Source organism: Aquila chrysaetos, chromosome Z (genome assembly GCF_900496995.4).
Source record: "Aquila chrysaetos chrysaetos chromosome Z, bAquChr1.4, whole genome shotgun sequence".
Classification (NCBI taxonomy): Eukaryota; Metazoa; Chordata; class Aves; order Accipitriformes; family Accipitridae; genus Aquila; species Aquila chrysaetos.
In genome coordinates this window covers 10,248,232-10,269,673 of record NC_044030.1, presented here as the reverse complement: position 1 = coordinate 10,269,673, position 21,442 = coordinate 10,248,232, and the positions used below count along the sequence as shown (strand labels likewise).

General features: G+C 43.8%; 1 protein-coding gene across 5 annotated transcripts in view; it reads right to left on the bottom strand.

Annotated features, from left to right (window-relative positions):
* Positions 1 to 12,295, bottom strand: part of PALM2AKAP2 (PALM2 and AKAP2 fusion) — a 272,860-nt gene extending 260,565 nt beyond the window's left edge. For 2 of the 5 annotated variants that reach the window (XM_030003825.2, XM_030003827.2), the window contains exon 1: positions 11,869 to 12,295. In XM_030003825.2, the coding sequence (XP_029859685.1) occupies positions 11,869 to 11,913 (45 nt within the window). In that variant the 5' untranslated portion in view covers positions 11,914 to 12,295. The remainder of the gene's footprint in view (positions 1 to 11,868) is intronic. The other 3 variants (XM_030003826.2, XM_041120797.1, XM_030003830.2) reach the window with 3 other exon arrangements.
* Between the last annotated feature and the right edge of the window lie 9,147 nt (positions 12,296 to 21,442).

Here is a 21,442-nt window from a genome sequence, read left to right as displayed (position 1 = left end):
AAAGTCTGATTTGGACATGTGATCTGGCACATATCTGGAGATTTCTATGATGATAAAGAGTCAGAAATAGTGTGAACACTTATGGGGATAGTGTGGGTCTGATCCTGCTCACCAGTGAAACTAGCAGCAAAATTCCTATTAACTTGGTTGGGAGCAGGACAGGGTCCTACTGCAGGACAAGAGTATAGGGACTAGTGGTCTAAATCCAACAAAAGAGGTAATTTTATTTACTCAGACATGACCATGTTCCCCAACGTATGTGAACTCCAGTGACTGACTACCCATGCATTTAGCCTATCCAAAATACAAAGTAAACCAACCCAGCTTCAGACTTCTTTCACTGTGGTTGGATTAAATTGTTCTCCTGGGTCTCCAAGGATCCACATGTTGCCTGTCAAATCTCAGGGAATCATTTTGCTTGGCATCGCAAGAAAACTGACTGCCTTCAGAAGAACCCTTTACATGTAAGGTACTTATCACCAGGTGACTGAGCAACACCTGAGAAGAAGCAAAAATACTGGTGATCCGCCTTAGCAGGAATACGGAAAGATTTTCCTACCCTTAAACAAGATCAGCTAAACCTTGGTATTTTCTTCACTAGGCCAGACAAATCTGACTTATTCTGTCTTCCCTCAGAAGTAATTTTCCCCCACTTCTGATCATTCTTGTCTCTCCTGGACTCTTCTCCATTTGGCTCGTGTCTTTCTTGGAGACTAACATCCAGCATGGGTCTGACCAGAGCAACATTTCATGTGCCTTATAGGCAGCATTCCTGTCTATATATACACCAGCCTGTTTGCCTTTTTCACAATGGATGAGACTGCTGAGTAATGTTCACTAGATTATCCCCTATCATCTTTTCTTCAGACCTGCTAGGCAGCAACTGATTAGTACTAGGTGTTAAGAATCTTTCATTTGTTTTGGAGACACCATGTGAAAAGGGCTAGTAATCCTCCAGTACCATTTTAAACTCTCTTTTTCATTTGCATTCACAGTCCTTTCCAGCGAAGCCCAGGTTACAGATACAGTGACTGCGCTGCATTACCTGATCCAGGTTCATGAAATGCTGTCTAGAAATGGAACAAGGTCAGACCCAGGCTGGACACTCTTTGGTACAGGTTTCCACTGTGACAGCTGATTGCTAGTATGTATGTTCTGGCTTCAGTTCTCCAGCCACTTTTGCACCTGTTTGTTAGCTTCACGTCGACAGAGATGTGACCAACACAACAATGACAATGAGAAACTAGGTCTACCTTCTTTTCACTGAAACCTCCTCCAGCTCAGTGTGCCATGTGTGGCCAAAAGGACAAACCACACAACAAGCCCTGCAGGTGTGGCTTCATGGTTGGTGAGCCCACTGGTGTCACAGCAGCTCAGGGAAGCACACAGGCCAATACCGCTTTTGCCTTCAGTGGCACATGGATGGAGCTTAGTTAAACCACTCTCCAATCCATACAGATAGTGACAATATATAACCAGGGCGACCTGATCTTTTTGGACCTTACCGCCTTGCAACCAGCCACCTGTGACTTGCCCACAATCACATGGTCAATGTTATCCACATCAATGTAAATTGGATTTATTTCACCAAGGAACATGTGTTTTCAAAGTAACAGAGACCAAAGACTATTTTTGTTCTTTTATGTATCTAAGTGAGGACAGTGGTTTGCCCTACAATGTCACAGACCAATACGAAGTAGAAACTGGAGCTGTAGGTACTTGGACCACCAAAATACCAGTCTTGTTTCCTTATATCTGCTTTTCAGGACTGCTTTCATGGGCTGTGAGTTCTCAGGCAAAGAAGGATGGTGTAGCACTCTCCTGAGAGACAGGAGCCAAATGCAGAGGGGAATTCTTCCCGGCACCCTGAGATTTGTGGCAGAGTTGTAAAAGGAAGCTCCTACTACCTCTCTCCAGTTCAGCAGTGTTGTCCATCGCTTTGTTCTCAGCAGCGAAATAATTTTTAAAAGACATGTTGTCTCCTTAATTATGAATTACTATACTGTATTAAAAGCCCGCAAAAAAAAATCATCATTAATGTAAAGAGTTGTCTATATTGGAAACTTTATTGATTCTGGAACAACTTCTCTGTGGGACATTGATTCCAGTGAATTGCTGAGAAATTCACAGAGGAGCAGGTATGCACTGTTCAGTGTCACATCAATCTCATCCAAACCTTTGCTCAGCATGGTATACAATGTCACACATAACAAGGACGAAAAGGCTTGTAAACCACTTAGATTCTATTATTTTTCCTCTGGAGATCAGGAAGCTGATAATGAAAAGCATGAGAAGTATGAACATGTCTCTATTTCACAGATGAGTTTCAGATATCCTATATGGATTTCAGTCTAAATTTTGTACTTTTTGAAACTTCAGCAGTAACAAGTGTAAATTTAGCACATGGAACTGATATTTCTCAGTGTCTTACTGATACAGGGACACAGTTCTTAAAGATGTTATGTTTAGATTGTTCTTTATTTCATTTTTTTAAAAACTGGAGATTTTTTTTTCCTGGCTGATTAGAAGTTACTTCCTTAAGTAGAACAATTTACTAAGTTCACCATGATGCTGGGATGAGTTTACGTACATTCCTAATTCAGCAGCTATCCTGACCACAAGGAGTGGTCTTAAAGATGCAGCTTAAAATGCCGGAAAATGAATCAATCAGCCTTCTGATGGAGCCTACTTCTCTGAAGTGCAGCAAGTGCTTGCATATGCTTATATTTATTAAGAACAAATACATGATTAACAAGTGAGCATTACTTTTTATGTCAATGTAGGTAGAAATTCAAAATAGATAAGGGACCAACTCCCAAACACTATACTATCTGCACAGAGCTGCCAAAACTTGCCAACACATCCAAGACAGCAATTTTGTACCAAAGCCAGTGTATGAGACAATCCAGTCCCCTGTGCTGCAGTTATCGTCAATTTAGTGACACCTTGGATGCCAAATGCTTGCTTTATGCTCCAAATGGGAAACAGTTGGATGACTAGGGATCCTTTAAAAACCCATGGATGTCAGCGGGAGTTTTTCCAAGGACCTGACACGGTGCAGCACAGACCTGTTCCATGAGAGGCTAACCAGTGTGTGTGTGCGGGCATGTATGTGCACTCCAACTCCTTTCCCTCTGGGAAGCCCACTGGGAAAGACCAGTCAGTCTGATGCTGGCACTGCAGCATGTGGCACTCAGCTGGTTAAAGCTAGATGCTTGCATTTAGCACCGCTATCCCAAGTAATCGCAGCTCTGCACTCACTCCTGCTGCCGCCATAAAGAGACTGCAGCTGTGTGACTCTGCAGCAAGCATTACGGGCTGCTCAACTCTTCCTCCTCTAGCAATAAATTACATGGCAATCTGGCTTCTAATTTCTGTCTGCAGTTTTCAACCTCTTAATAGGGGCTCCTTAGCTGTTACCTGTCCAGGTTACTTCCTTCTGCTGCAGTGCTGCTTCTAACTGCATAGCAGAAGAACATGGCCGAAGCAGAGGAGCTGACAATGACGTGTCCCCAAAAGGCTGGAAATCACCTTTTATTTAGCCCTCTGCTGATAAACTGAGGGCTTTCTTTCAAGGTATGTATCTTTTAAAATCTGAGCACACCTCTGCTGTCCCTAATCTTCCGCTGATTGTCAGCGACTGCTATTATTAGACATTGCAGAGGGGCTGAGCCCCACCCTGCTAACTGTTGTCTGTGGATCCTGACAAATGATGCTGGCAGATCAAATTAAAATAATAAGAGCACTGCCTGAATCAACAACCTGAGCTTTGCGCCATCTGGAAAGGGCAGCAACTCATAGATTAGAGCAGGTCTGTCTCCTTCCAAAAAGAGCTCCCCAAACTGCATTGGTTGTTGGCCTTTTTTTTGTGCACAGAGAGCATTTGTTTTTACTGGCGAAGAGGAAGAAAGCTTTACATGCCTCCAGCGCCTAACCTCGCTGCAAGTCAGCTAAGTAACAAAAAGCATCTGTGTGTCAAGAGCTACACAGGTCTGGTGTGCACTTGCCAAAAGGCCATACCCATTTCACTGCCACTGGACTTGCTGGGTGATGTTAACCCTTGCAAGCATGTAGCTTTCTCAGATCAGAAATTGCAACAGAAAAGGCTTTTCTACACTAGGGAAATTAGGACCAGAGGCACATGTAGCATCCCCGTGCTCCTGCGTCCTGCTCCTGAAAGGCATCCTCCGTCCGAACAGTGCCTCAGCACATGCAGGCTCAGCATGTGCTCCTGTGCCATTCGAGAGAGGGCAAGGTTTAAGATCACATTTCAATGCCATCCTACCCAAATAGGGAAGCATGGGATTGAATTCATGGTTCTGTTGGTTTTGCTCGTGAAACAGGCAAACAAATCCCTTGTCTGAGCTTCGTTTTCCCTATCAATAAACAAATACACTGAAATCTTTCCAAAGTTCCTTGGGACCCACTCACAAAGCAGCTCAGAAGCTAAATATTACTGCTGTGAGTCCTCATAATTTACTACACATGCACAGTCCGGTGCTTTCCCAAACACACGCTGCAGACCAACCATCTTGCTGATGACTGTACTTTGCAACAATTCAGCTGATGAAAGAATACACTTCATTCTGCACAAGAATAAACCAGTATTTGTAAACTGGGTAAGGATTTAGATACAAGGAGTGATTCCTGGAAGAGCAAGAGTGCTTGACAAGAGACAGAGCATCACTGTGCACCCCCTTTGAGGCCCATCCCACCCTCATCCCAGCTACCCAGCTATCCATCACTTCTAGCACGGCCTGTAAATCCCAAAGTCTCACCTCTGACTTCATATGAACATCTACCCCACTGCTACCACGGCATGTGGCATCTGTCCTTAAAGTTACACTCCAAGCTAGAGCTGTTCAATAGTTTCCAAAAATGTAAATCTTTCACAACTATTTTACTTTACCAGAGACTTAACAACAAAATCACAAAAACTTTTTGCCCATTTTCAACTTCTTTTGCAAAATATAATTTGAAAGGCACAAAATGAAATCCAATATTTCAGCTCCTTGTCTGTGCTCAAGAGATGTTGGTGATGTGTTAAGGGCTAGGAATGTGCTGTGGAAACAATTCTAAATTTAAACAGTTGAGTTTGGGTAAGTCTGGAGACTGTCTAGAAATTTCTCAAGAGCAAGTTTGTTTCTGGTTTCTATTTGTTCCCAGTTTTCACTGATACCTTGACAGCAATATTTTTTCATCATATTTCCGCTTCTCTTGCTGTCATGTAAACATTCCAAAAGCAAAAAATACAGATAAAACCCGAGACGGTAATTTTAGTTTTCAGACATTACAGGCATTTTTCTTTGGCTTAGAATGGGCAAAGGCCATACCATGTCTCACACTGTGCATGAACTCCCAGTGTTTTATATGCTCCAGAAGTAAAGACAAGATACAACTGTGCTCGCACAGGTTTCTCTGTGCAAGGTCTGCCATGAGGCTGACTCATGATATTGCTGCAGTCCAGGATAGGGCTCCAGATCCGTGTGCAGGGAATCCTCTATTCAACCTTTACAGCAATTGCAAACATAACACTTCCTCTCTGACAGCTGATTTCCACTGAGGTTCACAGGAACCTCAGAGGTTCGTACCGTGCTCACAATATAGATCTTCTTTAGATTTGGTTTCTGATAATCCCTAGTTCACACATGCTAAACCCATTCCTGGAAATATTTGCAGCAGGATACAGACTCTTCCTAATCCCACCACGTCTTCCTCACCATAGAGTACTCTGGAAATCTGTTAAGGTCTCACTAGCCCTCAAGTTTTTTCAGCTTAGAATATAAAAGGAGGACAGCTACAGATATAGGAGGATTTTCTATTTCAGGTACTTGGATGTTAGGACTGCTATGGAACAAGATGGCAGAAGAATGTTTGTGATCAGTCAGAGTTGTAAATACAATTGAAAATAGGATAATGAGGGAAAAATAGGAATGGAAAAATTGGATTAAAATATGGAGCAGCAATATTCAAATGAGCTTCACAACGAATTACAAGGGGGGGCTTTCTTTAGTGCTGAAACTCGTGAAAGCACTTAAAGGTATGGTTACTCCTGGAGTGTGTTTGAGTACACAGAATGGCTGCACTGCGTCGGACCATCTAGCTCATGCTCCATTCTACCACAGTGTCTAAAGCAGAAGACCTCAGGAGCATGGCAAATATATGTAAAACTTCTCTGCCAGCCTCTAGTAATTTGCAACTCAAAAATTACTTCTATCTAATGAGAAAGTCCTTCATGGATTCCACTTCCATGAGCATGCCTGGGTTCTCCTCAAGCCCAGGTGCACTCTTAGCATCCACCACATCCTGGAGAGAGGGGCTCTACAGCTTAACAACTCATTTTAGGAAGAGCATACACCTATTAACTCTTGTGCCAAAAGGTGAGTACTATTTCCTTATCCTCTACCTCTGTAACACTCATGATCTTATAGACTTCTGCAGGCTGTTCTCACTCATGTATTTTCCAAGCACAAAAATCCCAGCCGGCTTACTCGTTCCGTATCTTGCTGCCTTTTTTCCTGTAGGCTCTAGGTCTCAAAACAACTGAATTCAGACAGATTTGATCACGTGCTTAACTATAAGGACAAAAACATTACTTCCTAAATGAAGGCATAGGAAACTAATGTACTAAGTCATCACAGCTTGATTAAATTAATTTGCCACATCTTTCTATGTGATCCCCAGCACCAGAGATTCTAATTTTCATGAACAATGTTCCCTGGAAGGACTCACAAAAATTGTGGAGCAGTGTTACAGTAAAATGACTGTGAGAGTGAGACCTACTAGTCAGGAGTTTTAATTCTGTGGGGTAATAGACAATAGGTGAATGCAGGAAAAAAAGAGACATACTGGTTTTTCTGTGAATAAATATTCTGAAATTTATGGACACCACATAATGCTCACTGCAGTTGCTGAGTGTCCAACCCAGAAATGTAGAATGCCTAGGTTACCAGCAATTGTGATACTGAAACTATACTGGTACTCTCTTTTCAAAAGATAATTGTATTACTACTCTCAAAGACTTGTTGAAAAATTAGTGCAATGCTGTATGTAAACATACATGCACCTGCCTCCCTTTTGGGAGGACTCTAAAACCTCACCTGGTACAGGTTTAACTGGTGTGAAACTAATCTCCTTTGCAGGACAAGGATCCCCTCCTCATCCCTATTGAATTATTTCCCACACTAGTTCTAGTCCCTTGCAAAAGGCAGCACTGCTCAGACTGCAGAGCCCTCTTCTGCGGTGCTGGCCCTGTACTCCCTTATGTTTGGGTGCACAATCTTGCACTGGCCTCTCTTAACACCAGCTGTATAAAGGTGTGAAGGACTTCTTTAAAATGGAGGACACCGCTTACCAAATAATCCAACTTGCTCTGCAGGACTGCTTTTTGTCATCATATTTACTCCTCCACCAGTCTTTACGTTACCAGCACACTATGAATTTTGATTTTTCATTTACATCAAAGTACCAATGCAGAACAGCTTCAAGCCTTGAAAAGCTGCTTCCTCTAAGCTCTCCCCTGCCTTTGCTCTCAGTGAACAAGGGTCTGTTCAGCAGTCTCCTTCACTAACAGTGACTTTTTGAGACCTGTCAGTTAGCCAGTCCTTAATTCATTTAAGGCAGACCCCACTGATACAGAAGGGGGCTATTTTTAAACAACAGTGTCCTGCTGTACTAAGTCAAACACTTAGTTGATGACATTTAAGTAATGTTAGATCCAGCTCAACAAACTCATAATCTCATAGAAAAAGCAAGAATGGTCTTGTTCAACATGAGGTACCTTTGATGTGGCTACTTCAATGTCAATAATTACTTTTCTTTAATGCTTCACTGAGCTACTGGTTCTCAGGGCTGGGCACTGGTAAGTGGTAACCATCATTACTGTTGTTTTTTACTTGCTAAGAAATCAGTACATTTTAGTGGGTTCCCACTTGCATCTGTAGGTTGGACGTCTCCTTAACCAGAAAATCTCCTCCAGCTCCTGCCCTCATTATTGCTCTAGTGGACGATTTCTCCTCAGTGCTGTCCCTCAATGATTGCCTTTAATTCACCTGATATATGGGTAATACATATTCACTGCATTATATGTGCATTTGTACCCAGGTGCACTGATACATACTCAATGCCCCACTTCCCAGCTTTATGACTGCTAGCTAAGCGACAGAAAATATTTACATTTTGTAAATGCTTGTCTATGTTTAGATCACTATCTGGTGGTGATCTCTGCAGTCACAGAGAAATGCACCATATAATAAATTGTGGAGCCACACAGTTTATTTATCCAAAATGTGATAAATTAACTCAGCTTACCTGTCCCTTGGCCACTGAGCCTGCTTCCTCCAGGACTATTTGCATTCCAAACTTCTGAGCAACTCACAGCAGGCATATTTTTTAAAGCCACAAAAATGCTTCCTTTTTCACCCAAAATTTTACCCACCATCCCCCCTCAGGAAAACAGCAGGCACAAGCACTGAAGTGTGCTACAAGAACAAGCTTAGAGAGAAGACGGCTTCCAACCTCCCCTTTTAACCTCTTGCTTGCTTCCTGCAAGGCATCTTCCCACAGTGTTCAGAGTGAGGACCGCTTGGCTTTTTTGGTGGCGCTCAGCAGATCGCTGCTGTGGTGATTTAGGGTCAGGCTCAAACAGATGTTAAGAGCGATGTGACACCACAGAAAGATTTACCAGTATCTGTCTGTGGCACACATGATACCCAAGTGGGGAGATGTGATGTGATCTCTGGTCAAGGGAGGATCAGAAAACCAGTCGCTCCTGGCCGTCATAGGACCTCCCCAGTACATAGAGCTTATGTTTTCCTCCCAAGCAGAGACAACTGGGTTCCACTTTTTGGTAGTTGTCTCACATCTCCCCACTTCTCAAACTGGACTGCCACAGTGCTCTTAGTCTTTCTATAGTCAGTTTGTGAATTTTAGAAACTTAGAAACAGACTGATCTAAAAATCACAGCTTAAGCATGTACAATGGTATTAAAAACATATACATTTAAACCTCCTCTTTTTTTAGTCATGCATTCTATTTTTTGAAGACTTACTTAGCTGTTTCTTGCCTTGGTAAAACATAGCATCCAAGTTCTCCTCAATCTTGCATGCATCCCTAACAGCTCTCTGAGACAAGGGCAAAGTCCATTATTCACAGTTTACAGGTGGAAAATGAATGCATAGAGAGGCTAACTACTTGCTGCTGGCAAAACAAGTGGGTAACTCATGTTCACCAAGGTTTAGATAAATATCCTAACAGTTAGACCCCTTTTCTCCTCTTCCCATGACACTTGCCTCTGTGCCAGACAGGCATATATTAAAACTGTGATTAGTCAGAGTAACAAAGTACAAAATCAAACTCTTCAGAAGGTGTCAGCCTTCTGGTGCAAATATTCGTATTTCCATGTTTGGATTTTGTTTTCCTTAAATACTCAGTGATGTACACTTAAAATTTACTCTGCCTGTCTTCCTGGCAAGCTCATTTGCCATGGTGATTATCGAAACAAGCACAAATGTGCAGGCAACAGTGTCTAGAAGTCCCACTGGTAAATTAATGTCTTTCTGTATGCCCAGCATTCAACCAGCTCAATTGAAGAGTGCTGGTGTAAGCTTCTGCTCATCTGAGTGAGATACTGTAGCTTGTTAAAATAGGGGGAACACCAACCTGAACCAAAATGCCACCTTCTTCTTATTCTAAGAAAGGCCATGCAACTTTTGAGGACTGACCTTATTACAGCCAACTGGTGGAAGAAGAGAAATGCCTAACTTGTGTCATGTCACTCATCCTGATGGAGCAAAGCTTACAGTAGAAATAAACTTCTCTGCATTCTGACAAACATTTGCAGCAGCCCAACCACAGGAATAATGCTACCTAACAAGCCTATATGGAAAACCTGTTGCTCTGCAGAGGGGGTAAGCAAACAAGCCAGCCCATGGACCCACATTCAAGCTTAAAATAAGCTGAATATTTTTCATGCTGAAGTAAAATTCTTTCCGTCTAATTCACTGCATACATTGCTATACTATGTTTTATTTGTGGCCAGAAACAGAAACTAAAAAGAAAATATATAAAGAAAATAAAGATCCAGATTCCCAAGGCCTTCTCTTATACCAACATAAACCTACTGTAAAAAGCTGCAATACACCAGGTGATAATTTTACATCCATAATGGCCTCATTGGTGTGAAATGCAAGGCACCAAGAAGCAGAGCATCTGATTTACTTTGGTGAAAGGTTTAAGCACATCACGTGGACTGGAAATATGTGCTGCTTGGTCCTCTGTTATATAGCAGTCAAAAGAAGCAGCAATAATGTAAACCTTTTTTTTTAATGTAGAGACAGAAGTTTCTCAGAGTTATATACAGCAGCAATGCACGGAGCAGTTCTGCAGTACGGTTCTGCCATACAGGAGTCCCATACCAGAGGCAGTGGCGAGGGTTGCCTCTTGGGGAATGTTCCCGGTGTTTCCATTTGGAGATTTGGCAATGCCTATGCTACCAGAAAACTGTGAACCAGCTTCAAAATATGCATCTACTTTCTGCTGCCTGAAAATTAAACCGTTATAATATCCCCCCCCATATCAAATGATACTGTTTGCTCTTTTTCAGGAAATATTTTAGAGTGAAAAAAACCCCAGTCTATTTGTTTTACATCTGGTTATTTTAAATCTCCATGGACCTATTAGCGGAATAGCGGACTTAAAGAAAACAGCTTGGAACAGCAGCAGTAGCAGCAGCAGCAGCAGCAACAGCAGCAGCAGCAGCAGCAGCCATTCCTCTTACTACAAAGGAAATTTGTAATCTCTGCTGGCTACAGTAAAACGTAGCATCTGTTGATCACTGGGGGAACTGGGGAAGGGAATGTAAAACCCATGTGGGCTCTGCCATCTTCTATCATTTCCCTTCAGACCTCCAGGTGTGCAGCCCCCAGCACTGACCGTGCCATCCGACTGGGACCGGCACAGCTGCATCAACATCTCACCCATGGGGAAAAAGAAGAGCTGGGTGTCACTTGAACAAGGGCAGGCTGTGTGGGGCTGGAAGACTGGCAGAGCCCACAGAAACACAGGCCTTTTGACATGGTGCCTGTGCTGTGCTAGAAGATGAGCTGGCAATTTCTGTATGCTGGGATGGTGGTGGTTTTTAAACACGCAGGCCCAATCCTCACCAGGTGTCACTGCCCATGTTCCTCTGAGGTCTGCACCCACTGAGCCCATGGGTCACTCCAAATTATGGTACTAAAAATGAAAACAAAAGTTTTATCTAAAATGGGGCAAAATCCTGCCTAGTCTTTACCCCTGGCAGGAAGCAACTCAGCAGGGAATTTGTCTGAAAGCATGTGTTCAGCTGTGGAGCTGAGGTGACAGTTTAACTAGTAGATCAAATAATTACATGATTTTGATAATGCAGTGTTTGTATTCAATTGTCTTAAAAATTAGTAATATCACAATTATTTTCTGCAGTAAAAGCCACCCTGCAGCAGATCATTTTGTTTAACTTCTTAATCAGCTGAGCTAAAGCTCCCACTGTGAGAAAATATCTTTTCAGCAGAGTACTGATTCTCTCCTGCAACCTCCCCTCCTCCCCACTTATTCCTTTTTTTCTTCTCCATCATCAATCTTTTAAACGTGCCACTGTGCATTCACATTTTTCTTTCTGCACGTGTCAGCTCAACCCTCTTCCTCGGAGCCCTCTTTCTCCGCCAAACTGCAGAGCAGACTTTAACCACTCGTTTCCCGAACGGGGAACTCCACGCACAACTTCGCGAAAGCCAGGCTCTCCGGGCGCTTCCCAGCCACCATGCCGGAATCCCCTCCTTCCCTCTGCAACCCGCAGCTATGGACAAAAGAGCAAGTAAAATGAAACTGACTTACTGCTATGGCTTGGAGCCTTTCCTTGTGCAACTCGGCTTCCGCCATCCTGGAGAGAAGGACACAGGAGGAGAGAGAGGGAGACGGGTGGGGGAAAAAAAAAAAAGAAACAAAAAATGCAAACAAAACCAAATCAGAGCACACACTGCAGTCACCCGGGGGGAACTGGAGTAATTGCAAAGAAAGCCGAGCTCCTGTGTAGTAGTCAGCCACTTTTGGAGGCACTGCAGGCTGGCTCACGGTAGGATCATTTTAGTCACTGGACCAGTGCCTGCCTTGCTGCCTGTCTCCCAGCTGTATTGCTAACTGCATTTCATTGCTGCTTCTGTGTGCTGTTGCTGTCACACAAGCCATGTATGCACTCTCCAAGCAGCTGAGCGCAGGGATGGCTCGCATGGCTATAATTTTTTGCGTTGACGTCTCAGCTCATTTGCTCCTCCTATGGGGCGCTGGGTCACGACAGGAGCTCGACATCAGTAGCGTGCACAGTAATCCAAACCTGCATGACTGCAGCAGAGGCGGCAGGCAGCTGTGCCACAGCATGTCCTTAGCAAGCAGCCTGTCGGGGAGGGAAGGACTGTGGTACACGACGCAGTGAGCGGGAGCTGCGGCAGGCAGGCAGGCAGGCAGCGGCTGCAGCCCCGAGTTACAGCAGGTTTGGCTAAGGGAAAGGATGGGGCCGGCAGAAGGAGGGAGGGCATGGACGGTGGGGGAGCAGCACAGCCCCTCGTGAATGCAGCAGGAGCATGGCACGCTGCAGAAGGCGGCTGCTGCAGGGCAGCCCCCCAGAGCAGCGGTGAAGAGCATGTGTGGGGAGGAAGAGGGAAGGTGCCCATGCACCCTGCACGTGCGTTGCACATTAAAGCACTGTATTGACATCAGACACTCAAAAGTGACAAAGCTGTATGTACAGTCTGACTGAAGACCCCAGGTGTGTCGTTAAATAGGGAAGGAGGCAGGTGGGGAAGGGAGGGGAGGCCTGAGCCAGTATCTTGAGAGTACCTTTGATTTCAAGTGTGGCTTTGGTTTTGCACGCAACCTCCTCACATTTTTTTGTATGATCTCCCATCTGCTTCGTTTTCTCATAAACGGCAAAGAAGCCTCTCTCTGAGCCTGGTCCCATGGGGTGCTGCTGCAAGGGTGAGCACAGAGCTCCCCTGGCAGAGGGACGCCCCTAAGCCAGGACAGCCACTGCACTGCACTTGGGGACTGAGTGTGGCATCCTGCTGCTGTCCTGCCACAAGGAGCTGAAGTCCATTTTCCAGCGTATAATTTTAGTTTAATAACCCCATGCTGACAACATAGGGAAACTCCATCATCTTGGGGGAAAGCGATCTGGAGGTCACCCTGCTTCCCCTGTGCCTTCCCTTTCATCTGCCACCCAGCCTGGCATTTTACCTTTCTGCTGGCACCCCTGTCTCCTCTCCCAGACATCCTTCACCTCCATCCCATTTCCAGCTCCGGGATGTGCTACTTGCTGCAGGCTGCTTTTCAAGGCAGCGGCTTTCTCAAGTGTTTCCACCTCCTGGTCCCATTTCCCTTACTGGTGCCCAGCCTCCTTGTCTCATGACAGCATGTCAAAGTGACTTCTTGCTTAGATTTGCCTCCATGAAAGAGGTCCTTTGTTGTATAGAAAACTCACAGAACATTATATAATTCCGGTAGTCTCTGTGGCCAAAAAGCAAAGTTTTATTGCTGTATACCGTGTGCGTCAGTATCTGTAAGTTGGTGTTGGGGTGGGCTCGCAGCTAGGGGAAATGCAACAATTCCAGCTTAAACTGGAATACTTTTTCAGTCTTCCAGCTTTAAGTAATTTGGTGGATGGTATCTGTCCTGTAGCTTATTTGGTCCCTTTCAGATTGTAGTTTTTTCTTCAAAACCTCTCTTTCATTTTCAGTCACCACATAAAGGTCTATGTATTGCTGCTTATATTACTACAGCTGGTTTTGAAATATCCCATCACACAGGATCCAGACATCTATACTCCCACATGTGCACTGAGAACATATATGGGCAACTCCTACTAAGACTTGCAAGCTATGCAATTAAGTCCATTCAATACCCTTCTCAAGTTTTGCTGTTAAGCCTTGCCCAGGGGAGGAATTCTGCTACAGGCTATATCCAGCAAAGGCAAGGGTATGCCCCAGTGCTAACTGGAGCTAGGACAGGCAACCTATACACTCCACGACCTGTAGTTCATGTTAGATGCTGCCAAAGTGGTGTGTGAAATGCACTACATTAGGCCATCCCCTCTTTCCTTCCACATAGCATCCACTCAGCAAAGCATTTAAACGTATATTTAAGTGCATTCAGCGTAGTCATATATAGAAGTGCATCTGCGTATCTCACTTCTGATATGAAACTTCACAGCAGTTCATGAAGCACAGTAACTGCAGCTGAGCTTGACACTGTATTTGCCCCGTGTTTATCCTCTCTCCCATTTAACTGCAATGCTTGTTGCAGGCAAGGGGTAAGCAGGGTGCAGGGTAAGTGAGTGCTGGGGCATTCCTGGCCCCAGTGAAACATGCTGCAGGGCTGCGCACCCCTCTTCAGTTTAGTTTGCCAAGGAAACGTGGATCAGCTCTGCTGTAGCAGCCCACCCTGTAGAATCTTTACAATTGTACTGGAATGATAGAGGATGCATCAGCAGCGGAGCAGTTTCTTGCTGGTGACTTGCAATGCAGTAGAAATGCTGGAAGTCATGCAATAATAACAGCCACTAGCTTCTCTACAGTGTCTGTCTTTTGTATAGCTTGAAGCCTACAATGCAGTGAGGTGGGAATCCTTCACCCAGGTGGTTCACAGAGCACACCCAGGTGAAATAAACTCTATAAAGTGACTTACTAGGTCATGACAGGGTCTGCAGGGGACAGCCCCTATGGACATTTGGTTCGTGAAGGCAGCTTTAAATTAAACAAAACAAAACAAAACAAAACAAAACAACCACCCTGTCCATCTTTACACATTTTTTTGACAATGTTGATTAAGATTTTTGTTTCCAGAATGTTTTGCTATGTTGATAAGGAAAATTAATAAAAAAATAAGAAATTGTGTTAAGCCTCACAGTTTTTTATTTGTTTTGTTTTACTTTTAGGGCAGGAGGTCAGGGTAGTATTTCCAAATTTTGAAGTCACTAAGAAAACGAGAGGATGGAGGGTGTAGGGAGGAGCAAGAAGATTCTAGAAGAGTAGGCAAGCAAGAATAAAGAAATATTTTAATATACTTTGTTCAGTAGCTAAATATGAAGAAGAAAGGAAAAATGTCCCTATTATTTTTCAAATGTCAGTTAAAATGCTATTCTTTTCACCACAGTTTTTAAAAGAGCAAAACTGCTACATCTTAATAATGTGTGAATTGCATCCTAGTTCCATGCAAAACAGGTTTTTATTTTCATTTCTTTGGAAGAGTGTAGGAAACTGTAGGCAGTGCTCAATGCTGGAGAGGATCCTGAAAGCACTCTGAGCTATGTGCAGCCTGAACTTTTAATGAGACAGCTTAGTTATATGGTGGAAATCAGGTTCTTGTTCTTGCCGTGGAGCTGAGCTGGATTATGAAAGGTTCTAGTTTAAATGACCCGTGTTTGTCTTTTCACAAGCCATTTCCTTTTTTTGACAAACTGGGTTTTTTTTTTCCGCTATTGCCCTGCATACAACCAGAATCCTTCTGCATGATAATGGGCATCTTGTCCCTGGGGCAAAACCTTTGGCTTCCCCTTCTCCTGGCTGTTGGTAGGACTGAATCAGTCTAAGAAACCAGACTTTGGCCTGAAGACTGTGTAAGGAAGGCACATGCATACACATGAAGGTCAGGATTAACGCCTCAGCCGTTGCAAATGCATTGACATATTTTTGTGGTGACAAGTTAGTGGTTGGATCCTGGCAGCGGTTGTCAAGAAAACACAGAGCAAGGAGGGAAAACAGGCTTCACATTTGCATTTCAGATTGTTTAAGAGGAGATACTTCTGGCTCTTAAAATTACCACATGCCAGCATGTTGCATTGTGCTGCACTAACACTGTTCTGGCATCCTCAATATTGTCGAGCATTCCTCCCTAGGGCACATTTGAACCATATTATTTTCATCTAAGTTGAAATTCTGAGGTTTGATTAATCTGTTTTTTATCTTCCTTACCAGACTGTGGCCTCAGATGCTATATTAAAATAGGCCAGGAATGAAAAGTTCATCTAAACTTCTAGATTCCTGAGTCCATCGTCCATGCTCACTTTTTGAACTCCCTCAAACACGACGTCTCACACAGCACAGCCTTTGAAAGTTTTGGCAGTGGCACCATCTGACATTTCCAGGAGAGGCTACTCCATCTGCAGTTTTAATTGGGGCTCTCAGCCTTGTCAGACAACAGCCTCTTGACATTCTCTCTCCCGTACCCAGGCTGCTTGCTGGGGGTGCACAGTGGCTGCGGCACCAGGGCTTGTGCTTGGGCCACTTGGAAGCTCACCACTGTGAGCTGCACCTCAGGGACCCCCATCCCAGTGAGCCATCACCCTGGGACTGTTGTCCTCATCCCACCTGGGCACATTAACCCAGTAAGTGATGGCTGCACGGTGGGGGCTGTGTGTCCAAGCCCTTGCACACCCACTCTGGGTGGCCGGTAGTAAGGGTGCCAGGTCTGTTGCCACTCATGACTTGCAGGCGTGAAAGTGAGAAGTAGCTGAACACTCCAATAAGTGTACTCACCCCTCTGCTGCGGGGTGGCAGATGCTAGCACCTGTACACCTTCTTCATCCCCCGCTGCCCCTCGCATGGGTTTTCATGGCTGCAGCCCCCAGGCCTTGTGGGCTGGTGGGAAAACCATCCTGAGTGACAGGACAAGCAAGGGCTGGGAAATATCCCCTCCACCTCTCACAGGATTTCACACCTGGAAAATGCATATGGAGAAACCATGAGCGGTATGCCTGAGGTTGAACAGGAGGGCAGTGGCAGAGCGCAGCCTGTACCTCTGAGTCCAGTTCTGTAAGTGCACAAGATCATTCTTTCTTCATTGAAAAAAACCCATCTTTATATCGGACTTGGTTTAACTGAAGTTGTTTCCTCCCCCTCCTTTTCTGTTGTTTCAGTTTTGCCACTTGCTATCAAGACACAGAGTTGAAGCACACACAGCAGGAGATGGCATTGTTTAAGAAATAAAAAGCTAGAGCACAGGGCTTTGTTTTAAACCTTCCCAAGACAGCAGGCTTATGAATAGGTAAACCATAATTTATTAATAAGTGCAGTCTATTAGGTTTTTCCATGTTTGCTTGGTTTCATTCTGAAGCAATGGGGAGCTTGCACTGAGAAATCCTCTGACTAGAGGGGACTCCATGCGGTCATGCCAGCAGCAGGACACCTCCTCCCAAGGGACCACCAGATACTGTGAGTGGAAGGGGCCGTCAGGAGCCTCCTCAGAGCAGATGTCTCCTGGCCAATGATGTCTGTTGTTGTCCACAAACAGTTGCTTGTAAGTGATTCTGCTGATACCAGGGACAAGAAGCAGTGGCTTTCCTGAGACATCTTGCCCTGCCAGCCCCCCTGCCATGCTTAAACAGCCTCCTGTTAGCCTGAGATTTATTCAACAACTTCAGCCCTTGGCAGTAATTAATGAAGCAAGCCACAGAGTACCCTGTCAAAGCCTGCAGAGCAGTAAACCAGGAGATCCTGTTTGCAGTGACTTTCCCTGAAGTAGGGAAGAACAAGAAGAAATGATGTATGCATTTCACCTTACTCCCTTCTTTCCTGTCCTGGTAGCTGGGATTATTTGAAGCTTTCCAAGTGGAGGAAAGCAGTCTGTCTCCTCTTGGGATTTCAGTGCCAGCTGCTGGCACCACAGCTTGCTTACCCAGCTTATGCCTTGCTGCAGCAGCCCAGCGTGGCTCCTGGGGAGCAGAGGGTGATTGGATGACCTGCAGAGGAGAAGTGTAAGTCAACCTTTCCCAATTTCCTTTACTCTCTCTGAAATTACACAAAAAGAAAATCCTGGTTAGTCCTTACCTTCCACTTTCTATTCTCAGTGCCTCCCTTGACACTTTACATCCAGCTGGTGCAGGGAGGGGTGACGAGAGCAAGTAACACTCCCAGCACTACAGTGCAGGGCAGAGATATATCTATGAATAGGACAACTCTACACTAAAAAGAGAATTTTTGTTGAATTTCTATTCTATCAGCATAATGATGCCACTGAAATAGGTCACCACCCCTTAGCTGCGTATCCTTCTCTAGCTGTTAGTGAGCTGAGATTCACATGTACACCAGGACTTTTGTTATGCGCTCATTAGAAACATTTTGTGGCATTGGGTTTCATGGATCCTGACAAGTTTAATGCTGATAGGGAAGAGACTCTTGCCCCTCTCGCTCCTTAAAGCTGGCTTGGCTATTCAAATCTGCCAAGAGAAAGAGGAAAAAACCATACGTTTTTTACTTTGGATTTAAAAACTAGAGCTTGGTTCCTGTAGATTCTGGCATGTCCTTCTCCTTTCTGTTCAAACAACCCAGATTGCAGCAGGAAAGCTTCTTTTAGCAGCATTTATTTCTGTTCTTGTGCCTGCTGATCATCCTCCACATATAGTACATAGCCGAAATGATATTCCCTTAAAAATCACAAAATATTTACTGCTGAGGTTAGTACACTGGATTTTTCTTCAGAAGTGAGATAGTAAAGAACAGAAAGAAGTTACCTGCAGCCCAACTGGCAAAAGCTATAGAAGAGGTGAAAATACACTACTGCCCCAGAAGGTAACTGGGGCCAGAATCTGAATATTTGGGTTTTCTTGCTGCTCTGATCACTGTGTGACCTTTGCTTCCATTCTCCCATATATGACAAAAAGATAACTTAATACCTCCTTTTTAAACACCCTTTTGGCTCCAGACTCTTTAGTCCGTTCTCAGTTTGGTCTCCTATCACAACAGGCTCCTCAAAGAAGGACTAGGGGATTGGCATTGGATTTGCAATGCCAAAAGAATAATAATGAGTCCACTCCAGTCTACAAGGACAGCTTTTGTTAATGACAAGCTTTCAGCTAAGGTTAAATAACCAGGAAATTTATGACAGCATGCCTTCCTCCTCCATGGAGGGGCTGCCCAGAGAGGTGTCTTCAGCTTGTCTGCATCAAGGCCGTAATTTAACGATGGGCGTTTCAGATCAGTCCACATCAACTCCAGCACATTATAGCAATGAAAGAGCCGGAATTTTTTTTTTAATCTCTTTGATGAAGAGGAGTTAAATCCATCCATTCAAATAAGGGGTCTGACAGTACTTTGAAAGAGGAGTGAGTCAGGTCTACTTATCACAGCCCATCTTTCTGAAATTCTCCAGAGACCTGTCATGTAGCCTTTGAGCCTGCTAGCTAGTGGTACCAGCCATAAAAAAAGGACCCCCTAATGACAGATTTTTAGGCAGTATCCCATCTTTGGTCCTCTGACCTGAAAATACTGGAAACCTTTTGCACAGAAATCATCTCCTGGCCTTTTGGCCTCTGCTTCAGATTGTGGCAGAGTCACATAGAAGAAGCAGAGACAAAAAACCTGGCTACTTTCTGGATCCATAATGGAAGTTTAATATGAATTTTGGATCAGTCTACACTATGCCCAAATTGGTACATCCAACTTTCGTTAGCTAGGGAATTCATGAAGCTTTTCACAGCCTGAGGCAGCCACAAGATGCCGAGAGTTTGCCTTGAACCAGCATAACATGCGTTATGTATTATGCAAAGCCACTGTGTTGCATATGTGCGAGTGATTTCTTCCAAGGATCGTTAAGGCTGTTTCTTCTCCACGGTCCCACTTCCAGTGCTCAACTCAAAGGCGTGCAAGCACACTGTGATGTCGTTTTCATGGGAAAGGTATCCCCACCGGTTCCTTGCTCAGGGCCACTGCAAGTAAGTAGTATTCCCTCTAAAGCCTTTTAAAGAGTAGTGCTATGGACAGCAGCAGTAGATGCTGAGGAAAATCGTAATAGGGCTTTCTGAGGAAAATGCAAGTTCCACTGACTTCCTATTCATGTCACTCTAATGGTATTACTTTATACTTTAATGTTATAAAGTACAAATTGGAGAACTGTTTTACACTATATTGCATACCGCATACAAGCCTCACTCGAGATTACCATTAAACTAGTATCTCTGGCATGTAGCTAATTAGGAAATCATCTTTACATCTCGCACCACTATGTACAAATGCCTTGTCTGGTAAGTAGCATTCAGGGGAGACAGTATTCATTAAACCTAGCAGTCAGCAGTTTCTAGGATGAAATTTAATGCTGATTTACAAAGCAGTCTAAGTGATTGACATTGTCTTCCACTAATTTTAGTGGAAAATTATTCTTAATCCTCTAGACTGCTTTGAAAATCCTTGTTAACATGTCTACATTTTAAGCTTCTGCATATATTCTAATTTTGGAACCTGGAAGAGAGTACAATATGTAATTGTTTCAACACTAAGCAGTCACCCAACCTTTTAAATAAAGATATTTGGGAAGAGGCTGAATGCTTCAACCTTGAAAACCTCCAATTATATCTTAATTTAGTACTTAAGCAGGCTTTTCATCTTTCTCCAACTTGCTCTGGTTGATGTCTCTTGTACTGGAGAATAACAAAACATGGAGTAAGGCTGCAGGTATCCTCAGCCTCACGGTAAATTCAGACCTCTTGAGAAAGGTATGAAAGGCTGTTCACATGTAGCTAAGATAGTTACTGCTAGGTGTGCCAGGAATGAAAAGAAAGAGGCTCCCTGTGAGGCTGGGACTGGTTTACAACAGGCAGTAGCACAACAGAGTCTGCTGTAATTATGTGCTCTAGGCACTAGATCATCATAAATTAAAATAATACTAACCATGTAGCAGGGCCCTCTGCACAAAATGGAGAAAAAGGAGACTTGTCAGGTTGTTAATTTAACAAAATAAGACTTTTTTTTTTTCTTGAATAATTCTTCTGCAGACCTAGAGCCTTGCAGATTTTTCCTAGGAGGATTGAATCAATATAGTGAAGATGAAGAAAATCCATCAGTTGAGGCCTGCTTCTGCCACTGCCCACTCTTCACAGCATAACAGTCTGAGACTCTTTCATAAGGATAGTAGAAGAGCATTGCTTTACTTATAAAATTATAAAGAGAGAAGAGATACAGCTAATAAAAAAATACATCTCTTCTTCATGATGTTACCCAATGTGATCGTCTACTCTTTTCTCATAAAAAAGAAAAATTATCTCCCTTTTTCTATGTTTTCCCTTGATTTCTTTAGATGACTGATTTATTTTGATCTTCTGATGTTGTGGGCAATACAACATTTGCAGTTTGGGAAGTCACCAAAGGCATGGAGAATGCTGTACTATCTGTCTGTGTCAGATCTGTTTAGGCAATTTAATTTTCTCCACATGTTAGGCTGTTCCTATCATGGAAAAGTGTACTTTTTAAAGACTGATAAAATACTTCCAGTTGAGATTTGGCAGAAGACAAAGTGTTGGTTGATTCCAGTGCCCAGGCAATCACACAGTGTGGTTTTATAGCTGCTTCAGGATACTTCTAGCCTGCGTAAACCTACGTACATATGTCTACAGCAGATGCCAATATTGTATCTGGTGTGTGATGGCAAT